Raw genomic sequence first — 12,228 nt, 5'->3', positions numbered from 1 at the left:
AGAATAGACCTGGAAAGAAATATGGCCAGTGGAGATGCCAAAAGAAGAGCTGGGAGTGGAGGATGGGGCGGGAGGCCTCCAGAATGCTTCACAAGCCTGAACGCAGAGGGTGGCCAGCTGACAGTAGGAGGTAAAATCCATGCCACATGTCACTGATGGAAAACAAGTCTCTGACAGAGGGCTCTCCCCTTCCTATTTGCCTCTTTCCAAGGTCAACGGTGAGTTGCTAGACTTCTCAAATAAGGCCTTAATGGTTTCAATGTTTTATGAACCTCTTACATTTCTCAGTCAATAAAGACAAATAATGTCATTCAAAAGCACGTGGTGAGCATCTCCCTGATGTCTCCCTGCAGAGGCTGGAATAGTGAATGCCCTGCACACAATGGATACCAAGCGAGCAGTGATTGACAGGAGAAATTATATTCCCATTAGAACCACACAGCTGTGTTTTCAATTCTGCTGATTCAATATTTCCCGTCAGAAACAGCTTCTGGTCTTTCAATACAACAACCAGTTTACTCTTGTGCACATCAATGCACAAAGTATATGTAGTTGTCTTTTGTGATCAAAGAGAATGCTGTCCTGCGTAGCAATCTGAGGCACATCAACAATGATACCAAGAGCAATCCTTTCCTCTCTCAGGCTTGCGGGGATGTTAAATGTGGCAATCAAAGTAAGCAGAAGCAAGGCTGGCTCGTACAGTCATAAAAACAAACGAAAAAGCCGAAGGATATGGGCTATACTGGAAACTCAAGGTCAAAAAGGCTCATTAGCCAGGTGTGACCAACTAGACCTGTATGTCCAGCACAGTAGCCACCAGCCACATGTAGCTATTTAATTAGCTAAATAAGGTTAGTCAGGTGCAGTGGCTTTCACCTGTAATCCCAGCACTTTGGGAGGCCAAGGCAGGCCAATTGCTTGAGCTCAGGAACTTGAGACCAGCCTAGGCAACATAGTGAGGAGTCTCTACCTGGAAAAAAAAAAAAAAAAAAAAAAAAGCCGGATGTGGTGGTGTGTGCCTGTGGTCCTAGTTACTTGGGAGGCTGAGGAGGGAGGATGGCTTGAGCCCAGAAGGCGGCCTGGGTGACAATGCCAGGCCCTGTCTCAAAAAAAAAAAAAAAAATAGATTTAAAAAAATTCAGTTCCAGTCACACTAGCCACATTTCAAGTGATCTTCAGTCACATGTGACTAGGGGCTACCACATTGGGTAGCACAGCTATAGAATGTCCATCATAGGAAATTCTTTTGGACAGTGCTAAGCCAGGCCGACTAGGTGGTCAAACGTGACAAAATGATGTGTCTATTCTTTACCCACTGACTGACAACATAGGTTGACTTTCCTGGACAGATACCCTTAAATCAGTATGTTTTCAGACTGTGGGTTTCACAGATCAGTAAAATCCTTTTCCTACCTTAGGGTTGCCAGGTTTGTGTTTTGTCCAGTAAGACTGCCACCAGATCACCAGGCTGCACGCCCCATCAGGGCAGGTAGGCACTGTGCCCATCTGACGGCTTGCATTAAATCCCCAACGCCTAATGCAATGCCTGGTTCATAGCGCATGCTCAGTAACTATCTGAGTAAGTGATGATGCACATGCACACACATACATATATCCTTACCTTTTTCATTTGATCTTCAGTGAAAACTGCCACTGGCTGGCACCCGTCTGCTGAAAGGTGTGTGGGTTTTATGCACACACACACACAGAGGCTAGAGTGTCACAAAATAAATAAGTCATCTAACATTTTTTGAGGATTTTATATTAATAAACGCTTGTAACAAAATATACCAGACCAGACTGCAGTGGAGTATAGGTTTCTCTAAACTGACTGTACATGTCAGAACCAAAAATGCAGGGAGGAGAAACTGTTTGCTTTTCAATGGCACCAGAGTGCCCTCTCGTGGTAAAATATGGTATCTGCATAGTCACAACTTCTATTCAAAAAACAAGTGTCTAACAATGCACAAAACCTGTACTGGACTATAAAGCACTCTTGAGAAACAGTCTAAATATGCATCTAAATAGTTTATGTAAAATATGGCAAGTTGTGCTGGTGAAAAAAATAATTAAGATCTGTCACAGGACTTTGTGGTGAGGTCATCCACATTATCTAGGAACTAACAAAATACATGAAAGCTGTTCTTGGGATTTGATATTCTAAATAGTTCCTGTTCATCTTCTAGTTAAAAACAAATGACTTTCAAGTTCAAGGTGGCATCATACAGTTTATTCCTTCCTTTGTCCAACATCAACAATAACCTTTGCTGCCTCCAACTCCTTTTTTCACTTTCATCTTAATAGCCCTTTTCTGGGGGGGAGGAAGGCTTCCTCACATAAACCATTCTTTCAAAGTCTGCTTGGTTGTTCCTTTTTACACTTTAAAAGCAGTGATAAATCATGTCCAGAATGAGTTCTCAATTAAAAGATGAAAATGTGACCTTGATCATCTTAAGAGTTCTTGCAAATTTCAACTTGATATTATTCTATGGCCTTCCAAGGGCAAAAGACATCTTTATTGATCAATTTCTGCTGAGACAGAACTCTCCAGTTCTACTGATTTAACGAAGTGGAATATTTCTTCAAATGACAGTAGAAAAAGCTGATTTACCCATGAAGATTCTAGTAAGTGTGGTCTCTGTGAATAGAGAAGAATCACTACTTGAATGAGACCTCAAGATGCTTATAAATTCTAAATCAACACCCGAATCTGAGGGTTCAGAGGAAGAATCTTTAAAAGACAGTATCCGATAATAACTGACTAACCCCTAGCCTCTGATTCTCCTGGGTATTTGTTTAAAATGTAGGTTATTCCTCGGATCTACTTAAGACTTTAAACCACATCTCTATGGAGTTTGGTAATGAGCATTTTTATTAAATTCCCCAAGTACAAGCCCCAGTGTACACAGTAAGTAATTTCAGTTTTGAGCATCTGCCAGAGAAGGAATGTCCCCCTTGTGTTTGTTGACTGCCTTCTGATTTGTTTGAAAGCCTTTTTCTTCTTGCATCATCTTGACCATTCTTGGTATGAAGGATGTTGTCTTGTTTCTCCTCAGTTTCATCTTCTCCAGAAGAAGAAGCCATGCCAGGCGGCAGTCTCCTACTGTTCACGGCTTCCATGGCTTTACTCTGTTCCCTTTTTCTCTAACAAGTCATCGCTCAGATCTAAAAATACTCTAAGGGTAAATCCACTGGTGAATAAAATGGTTCCAATGTCCCATATTCCTTTTTTTTTAGAAAGCAAGAATTGCCTGCATATATGAATCTAAAGAATCAACTGTTACCTACGCTAGAAAAATAAAGACCATGAACAAGTCTGCAATATTGAAATGGGTGAACATCAATTTAGAGACAAGTACTAAACTAGGAAAGTTTTTGCTAGGTTTCCTCCAGAACATAATACCACTTTTAGACCTTCTAGGACAAACCATCTTTTATTGACATTAACAGAAGACGATAATCACATTTTTTATAAAGGCAGGCAAAGTTTTCATTATAAGCTGTTCTATAGTATTTGTATATGTGGTTTTTAACCTTGTGCATATGCTACTTTGATTTCTTCAACATCTGAGAATGAAGGAGAAAAACCTCTTATCTAGATCAATGTCCTATATTTTATTTCCAACATTTGGGACTAATTTTGAAGTAAGAGCAAATAAAGGTTCACATTTGCTGAGTATTTGTTATGTACAAAGTATAACTTTAAAGGTACTACTGGATATGCACTCATTCAAAAAGCTGGAATATGTTCCACAAAGATTGGTTCCACAAAGATCTTTTGTCCCACGAAGATTTCAAAGTGTGGAATATGTTCCACAAAGATTTTCTGCTGAAGAGCAACTTCAGCAGGGTAGTAGAGAGGTAGAAAAATCTCCTAGGTTGAATAACTGAGGCTGCTAAAATTGGCATGCAAACAACTAGACACATTATCTAACCCATCACAGATGAAATGTTCTGGACTCCTGGGTTCCTGCCAAAAATAACAGCAACACAGGCCAGGCACGGTGGCTCACACCTGTAACTCCAACACTTTGGGAGGCTGAGGCAGGAGGAACCCTTGAGCTCAGGAGTTCGAGACCAGCCCGGGCAACATACTGAGACCTCATCTGTGCTAAAATTTAAAAAATTGGCCAGGCATGGTAGTGCAAACATGTAGGCCCAGCTACTTAGGGGGCTGAGGTGGGAGGATTGCTTGAGCCCAGGCAGTCAAGGTTGAGGCTGCAGTAAGCCCTGATCATGCCACTGCACTCCAGCCTGGGTGACAGAGCAAGACCTTGTCTCAAAAAAACCAAAACAAAACAAATAGCAATACAAGTTAACATCTGATTCTCCATACCTAATATCTTTCCTATACCATTGTCCATCTCGGACTCAGGTCAAGGAATGTGTCTGGCTCATTCATACAACAGTTGAGTGTGGGGCGGGAAGTGTGACACCCCGCAGTCAGAAATCTTAGGTTCAAATTCTGACTGGCTCAAAATTTGTAACTCAACAAAGAATTCACTTCTTTGACCTGAAGTCTCCATACATGAAAATGGGGACTGCCAGTGCTCCCTCCATGAACAACACAGGGAGGGGCCGGGAGGATGGTGTGGATGTGAATGATTCCTGACAGACGCTCAGTAAATATTTAATGAATCTGTTATCTAAGCACTATCCTCGAGGAGAACCAGGAGACTCCTCGGGGAGGCAAGTGGCCTGGGACAGTCCCTTCCCAGGAATGGTGATGGCCACCAACACTATCAATAATCCAGCACAGACTGGAGCTCAGTGACACAAACTGCTCCGACGTTATGTTAGACACAATGACTTCCTTCTAACCCTTGGACTCTACAATGATGTGGACCTGGATTTTCCCAAATTAAACACAGTGAAAAGGAACTACATGTGTTCCCCAAGGGCTAAGTACCTGCATCAGCCTCTCACCGTGCACCACTCGCAGCACTCTCTGTGCACATGGGGTCACACCAACTCACCCCAACGTCCCTAACGAGGTGGCCACTCTAACCATGCCCATGTTCCAGAGGAGGGACTGGAACTCGGAGACCATTCTGCCCAGGACAACACAGCTCGTCGGCAGCAGAGCTGGGACCTGGCCTCAGAGCATGCACTCAGCCACTCTGCTGTAAGTCCCCTGGCGGAAACCACAGTGAAAGTCCCGTAGTTTCGACATATGCTGGGATTTTAAACCTTACGCAGTCTGTACCTATTCTCATGAGAACAACAGTAAAGTCTAAATAAAACCTTAAAAGTCACTGTGTGGCTGAGCTTCAGGTTAGTGACATGTTTTGCAAAAGAAGACAAAAAAACAGAATTTTCTGATATCAAAATTTTTCACAGCTTTCTCTTGTCCAAGGAAAAACTGAAGATAAATCCACATTCCAAACATGTCTTTAGTTTAGAATTCTGACAGATGAATTGGCAGTGAGTGTCAAAAACTTACATGCACATAACCTACGACCCTGCAAATTCTAGTTCTGGGATCTTACAGAAAAACTAATACAAGCATACAAAGAAATCTGTGCAAGGATGCTGACTGCAGCAGTGTTTGTTAACAGCAAAAACTAAAAACAAGCAGACTAACCATTCACTCGGCTAAACACATGATGGCAGACACTCGATGGAACACCATGTAGCTGGTTAAAAGAATGAGGTAGCTCTAGCTTCACTGACATAAAGGATTATCTTAGATGTACTATTAAGCAAAAAAGCAAGTGACAGAATGTGCATAGTATAATGCTATTTTATTAAAAATAAACTCTGTGTGTGTATATGTGTGTGTGTGAGAGAGAGAGATGTAAAGACATAGAAAAGGGCCTAGAAAAATACATAAACTTCCCTCGGGAGGTGGAAATTGATGGAGGGGGTCTCTCATGTTCTACATTGTGGACGTCTGTATTTGCTTAAAGTTATTTATGAAATAACATAAAATTTTGAAACAAAATATTCTGGAGGCTAATTTTCTAAAGGGAATAGCACAGCTTAGACATGCCCCTAAGCTGAAATGTAAACTTCTTTTTCCCATTTGCAAACCTCTGAGTACATAGTAAGAGAAGCATTGCCACAAAATCCTCTTTTAAAAGCTCTTTCAGGACACTACACTAAGTCATTCACTTCTGAGATGTTAAAGGCCACCAATGTCTCTATTTTCAGACTACGTCACAAATGACATAAATGCCAAAATTACAGATCTTAAGAAGAAAATACGTAAAATACAGATTTAGACAAAACAAATGACTAAAGCTGCATAGTTCTGCTAGACTTTATTCAAAACTGGCCCTATACTTAATTATTTGAGAGACCTAAAATTCTAGTGTTCAAATGTAAATACCCATCATATACTGAGAAGTAATCTTCAAATTTAGTTCTGACCCAAATTTGGCTCAATTAAATCATACGTCAGGTAACACAAATGGTTACACCTCAGCACATAACAAAATCCTGGAAGTATCATAGCAAGTGAGCTATGACATCATTTAACTCTCAAACTGAACTGTAATCTTAAGTTACACACACCACAATACACCTTTGCACAGGTAATTTTATTCCTCCTGTGGGTGTTGACAGTGCTCATTGATTGAAATTTGAAACATTTAGAAATCCCATACCTGAAGATGGTCACATATTCTTTACATCACGATTCAGTAACTATTCAACAGTTATGTCTACTAAATACAGTGAACAAAACAGTATAAATGTTTACACCATTCCCTTGTGAACAGGGCATTTGTGCACAATAGTAACAAATGGAATTAATGCATACCATGATATCAATAAGGAAAAGAACTTCTCTTTAAATAAACTATTCTGTTTATAAATAAACTCTGATTTTTTTAGTACACATTTACAGACCTGATCAATAAAAAGAAACTATATATATATATATTTTCCTTTAAAAAGAAAATGTTGAGATACAGACCACTGTGGGAGAATTCACCTAGGAAAGGGGGTCAGAAGCAAGCAAAGGATACTAGAGGTGAAAGTACGACCATACTGCAACTTATTTCTGTTAGCACACACCAACACAAGGACAGGATTGTCGGGGGAGGAGCCCATTTTCACTTGAATTCCAGCAAGTTGCAATCAATCTTGTAGTACACATAGGGGTAGTATTCTTGTTGACTCAGGTTTAAACCTGGAATATCCATAGGAGCCTATGGAAAAAATAAACAATTACTCAATTTTGTATTTACAGAACTCAGAAAAAAAGAAAGCAAGTATTAACATTTACCTTTTTATTGAACATCTACTCTGGGCTAAATGTATGCACTTAAGGTTAATTTATCTGAGTTAGACATTATTCCCATTTTGCAAATAAGAAAACAACCTCTGAAAGACTGACTTCTCCTAGGAAACACAGACAGTAAGTGGTAAAGCTAGGTTCAAGCATTCTGACTGCAAAGCCTGCATATGTATTTAGCATGATCCCACCAACCTTTTTTATGTACACTGTAAAAATTAACTTTTTAAATCTTGGACTTAGAATACTGAGTTGATGCGATACAAGACTTACAAAATGTGGAGTAAAAATAAAGCAAGTATGATTTAAAAGTAATGCTTATTCTGTAATCTCAGCACTTTGAGAGGCCAACGCCTTGAGCCCAGGAGTTCAAGACCAGTCTGGGCAACATAGTGAGACTCTATAGCTACAAAAAATAAAAATAAACACATTAACCAGGAGCAGTGGTGCGTGCCCATAGTCCCAGCTACATGGGAGGCTGAGGTGGGAGGATCACTTGAGCATAGTGGTTGAGGCTCCAGTGAGCCAGAATCATGCCACTGCATTCTAGACTGAGCAACAGAGCAAGATCTGATGGCAAAACAAAAAACAAGCAAGGATAACACTTTTTATATATGCATGTTGTAAGAATTTACTGCTAGAACATTTATGTATCAAATAATTAGACCTCTTATTTTATCCACAATTTCATGAAAGTGTAGCGAGTCAGCCAGGTGCAGTTGCTCATGCCAGTAAGCCTAGCACTTTGGGAAGCCGAGGTGGATGGATTACCTGAGGTCAGGAGTTCAAGACCAGCCTGGCCAACATGGCAAAACCGCATCTCTACTAAAAATACAAAAATTAGCCAGGCATGGTGGCAGGCACCTATAATCCCAGCTACTTGGTAGGCTGAGGCAGGAGAATCGTTTGAACCTAGGGGACGGAGGTTACAGTGAGCCAAGATCATGCCACTTCACTCCAGCCTGGGCAAAAGAGCGTAACTCCATCTCAAAAAAAAAAAGAAAGAAAGAAAAATAAAACAAGTTTAGCAAGTCATTTCCTGCATTTCCTTCTATCAAGAAAAACTGATTTTTCATAGTTCTAATTAATGCCTATGTGAGATACTACCATCCACCCTAAACTTTTAAAAAGAAAAAAAAAAAAATCAGCAAGATATTTAAAACCAAAAATATAAAATAAAAGTCCACTACAATTTTTTTTTTTTTTTTTTTTTTTTTTTTTGAGACAGAGTCTCCCTCTGTCACCCAGGCTGGAGTGCAGTGGCACAATCTTGGCTCACTGCAACCACCCCCACCCGGTTCAAGTGATTCTCCTGCCTCAGCCTCCCGAGTAGCTAGGACTACAGGTGCCCGCCACCACACCCAGCTAATTATTGTATTTTTAGTAGAGATGGGGTTTCACCATGTTGGCCAGGTTGGTCTCGAACTCCTGACTTCAGGTGATCCACCCACCTCAGCCTCCCAAAGTGCTGGGTTTACAGGCATGAGCTACCATGCCCGGCGGCCCACTACAATTTTAAACAGCAACAACAAAAAAACACGAGTAACTCTGTTTATATCTTCTTTTGTTTAAAAAATAACACTTCTGTTTAAAAGAAGATATAAACACATATATATATTTTTTGGTCTGTTTTTTTTCTTTTTTCAGATGGGGTCTTGCTACGTTACCCAGGTTGGTCTCGAAGGCCTGGGCTCAAGTGATCCTCCCGCCTCAGCCTCCTGAGTTGCTGGGACTACCGGCATATGTCACCATGCCCAGATACGCCATTTTGCCATTTTAGAAAAATGAACCTACCTTGAAAATACTCATCTATTGACTCTCTCGCTTCTATCAAATAAAATTAAAATAACTGCTTATTTTCTTCCTCTCTGCAATTTATAGTTTTTATAAATAACTAGTATCACTGGTTTCCGTATTTCTGCAGCTATAAACATCTGATACACAGCAAGATAACTATCAGCTTGTAGAAATGCCAAGAAGCAAAACACAGCTATAATTAGTATAAAACAGGGTAAACGATGTAAATTACTATGTTCATGTAACAAACTGAGAACCTCAAAGTAATAAAAAATGATTAAGTATCATACTTACTCTCCCTTTTCTATCTTCTTTCAATCATTTTTTTCTGAAATTCACTTCAATTCTTACTCTACTGGGCTAATATGTACTTACATCAATAATAGCTGCTGCACTGCTGTCTAGATGTTTATACAATTCATGTAATACTTCTCTCAGTTTCTTCAAAGTTTTCTTATTAGGCTGAAGTAGCATTGCTTGGAAGTTCACCGGCAAGCCATACCTTATAAAAAAGCAGAAATACAGTATGCAATACAAGCAAACATGTAAAGAGATTTTCTTTTCAAAGCAAATATTCTCATACTCTTTAATCATGGTTAACAGGGAGACAGTATCTCACTTTACTTTTACAAGTTCAACTAATATATATAGAAACTGAAACTAATATACACAAAAAACTTTAATATAAACAGAAATGTAAAACTTTGGTACTCACTGTCCACTAGAAATCTCTAAGCCAATTGCTAGGAATTACTTCAATTACCATTCCATTTTTTTTTTCTTTTGAGACGGATTCTCACTATCGCCAGGCTGGAGTGCAGTGGTGCAATCTTGGCTCACTGCAATCTCCACCTCCTGGGTTCAAGCCATTCTCCTGCCTCAGCCTCCCGAGTAGCTGGGATTACAGGCACGCACCACCACGCCCAGCTAATTTTTGTATTTTTAGTAGAGACGAGGTTTCACCATGTTAGCCAGCATGGTCTCAATCTCTTGACCTCATGATCCGCCCACCTTGGCCTCCCAAAGTGCTGGGATTACAGGCGTGAGCCACTGCACCCGGCTTACCATTCAATTTGTAAGGTAATATATGAATATCCTCAGGAAGTAATAATAAGTAAGGTCAGCAGATACTTTTATGGTAATAACATGAGGTTACCCACATCTACTTTGAAAATTTGAAAAAATTTAAAAATAGTGAGCATAGTTACACATAAGTTTTGGGGTGTTTTTCTTTGTTTTTTCAGACGGAGTCTCACTCTGTTGCCCAGGCTGGAGTGCGGTGGTGCAATAATGCAGTGGTGCAATCTCGGCTCACTGCAACCTCCACCTCCTGGGTTCAAGTGATTCTCTGCCTCAGCCTCCCAAGTAACTGGCACTACAGGTGCCTGACACCACACCTGGCTAATTTTTTTATATTTTTAGTAGAGACGGGGTTTCACCGTGTTAGCCAGGATGGTCTCAATCTCCTGACCTCGTCATCTGCCCTCCTCAGCCTCCCAAAGTGCTGGGATTACAGGCGTGAGCCACTGTGCCCGGCCAAGGTTCTGGGTTTTTAAGAACTATTTCTAATATGAGCAACCCATACATTGGATCAGAATGTGATGTTTTAAGTATCTCAAAATATAAAAATACTTTAGGTTAATATGAAATGATTCCAATAAGTCATCAGCATACTATGTGTCCAATGACATATAAAACATTTGAAAGATCTTCCTTTTAAACAAATATTGGTTAATATTTAATCTACTTTTAAGTACCTACACAAGAAAAAGAACCTGAGGGTATGGCAGCATAAATCTCTTTTTCTAAACTTGGTGCTAAAGAACAAGACTAATACGCATTGTATAAGCTGTATGATGATACTGACAACCTCTGTCTCATGATTGGCCCTTTGCTTTCTCCAAATCAATTTCCTATTGCTGGACTCTGTTATAATAAAGAGGTCCAATGTAAGGCATCTATGAACTCTTCAGTTCCAAGTTTGACAATTAACTTTCTTTACCTTAAAACAGACTCAACAAAAACCCGTAACGCTTTCACATGAATCCATGCAATAAATGCTTCACTAAAATTCACTTTCAGCCACCGCACAAGTGGTCCCTATAAAAAGAAAAAAAAAAATTACCACAAATTTGGTCTTAGAAATAGCAATTAGATAAATTTTTTTAAGTGACTACATATTAGGAATCTATAGAAGACTTAAGTCACATAATTCACTTTCTACATGTTTCACTATCATTCTCATTATCTCAGATATTTTACCTTAAATTAGATTAAAAGGTTAGCCACTACTGAGTGATCTCAACAGATGCTAAAATGCATTGAACCAATTCACTAACACAGAAAAAGGTATATATTTTAATAAAAGTAGTTAAATCAGTACAAAATATAGAAATGCCTTAGGTTTGAAAATCAAAATACAAAGATCTGAATTTACTACACGATACTCTAAAATATTTAATACATGTAAAATAAAATTCAACTTACAAACAACTTCATAACAAAGATAAACAGTTATGTAGGCAAGTCATTTAACAGCCCTAGCTCTTAGTTTTCCCATCTGTAAAAAAGGGAGTTGGTCTAGACATCTAAAATCTCTTTACATTCTAAATTATGTAGTGTAAGTTCTTTTTAAACTTCATATATTTAGTACGATTAAGCGGATTTTAAATACCTTCTCTCTCGATACTTAAAAGACATACATTAACAATTCAGCTAACACTTACTTGGATAACATTATTAGGCTCATTTGGATGTACCAACCAATTAATTAAAGCAAAAAGGATAGCAAAACAAAGTGGAAATCTTTGGTCAAAATATCTATTCTATAAAAGGATTTTGGGTTTTCCCTAAAAAGCTGGTTATTTTGGACATTACTTGGAGGAATTAGTTTCCTCCTAGTTGATATGGCTTATAAAGTACCTGGAAAGAATTTTCAGTATATCCCTTCATTTCCTCTCACATTATTAAGAGAAACACATTTTCACTCATGTTTCCCTTTCCAAACAAGCTTTTAGTCTTCACAGTAATCCCACACTTGAAGATGGCAAGAAAGTTAACACCATCTTTCATTTTCACAATTCCACCTGTTTCCCATTACACCTAGAACACACCAATTCTCCAATAATTTCAATACAAATTGCTTCAATAAAAGACTGAGGCATTGAACAAATCTGCCTCAAGAAAGTAAA

The 12,228-nt window shown here is 39.1% G+C and overlaps 1 protein-coding gene across 4 annotated transcripts in view; it reads right to left on the bottom strand.

Moving 5' to 3' along the window:
* Window positions 1-2,854: 2,854 nt before the first annotated feature.
* ATP6V1C1 (ATPase H+ transporting V1 subunit C1) overlaps window positions 2,855-12,228 on the bottom strand; it is a 53,256-nt gene continuing 43,882 nt past the window's right edge. For 3 of the 4 annotated variants that reach the window (XM_025393797.1, XM_025393799.1, XM_025393798.1), the window contains 3 exons: window positions 11,040-11,137; window positions 9,413-9,539; window positions 2,855-7,154 (listed from right to left, as the gene is read on the bottom strand). In XM_025393797.1, the coding sequence (XP_025249582.1) occupies window positions 7,059-7,154; window positions 9,413-9,539; window positions 11,040-11,137 (321 nt within the window). In that variant the 3' untranslated portion in view covers window positions 2,855-7,058. The remainder of the gene's footprint in view (window positions 7,155-9,412; window positions 9,540-11,039; window positions 11,138-12,228) is intronic. The other variant, XM_025393796.1, reaches the window with a different exon arrangement.

This window comes from Theropithecus gelada, chromosome 8, assembly GCF_003255815.1.
Source record: "Theropithecus gelada isolate Dixy chromosome 8, Tgel_1.0, whole genome shotgun sequence".
Taxonomy (NCBI): domain Eukaryota; kingdom Metazoa; phylum Chordata; class Mammalia; order Primates; family Cercopithecidae; genus Theropithecus; species Theropithecus gelada.
Note: the sequence above shows the minus strand (reverse complement) of the source record. Positions and strands in the feature narration are given on the sequence as shown.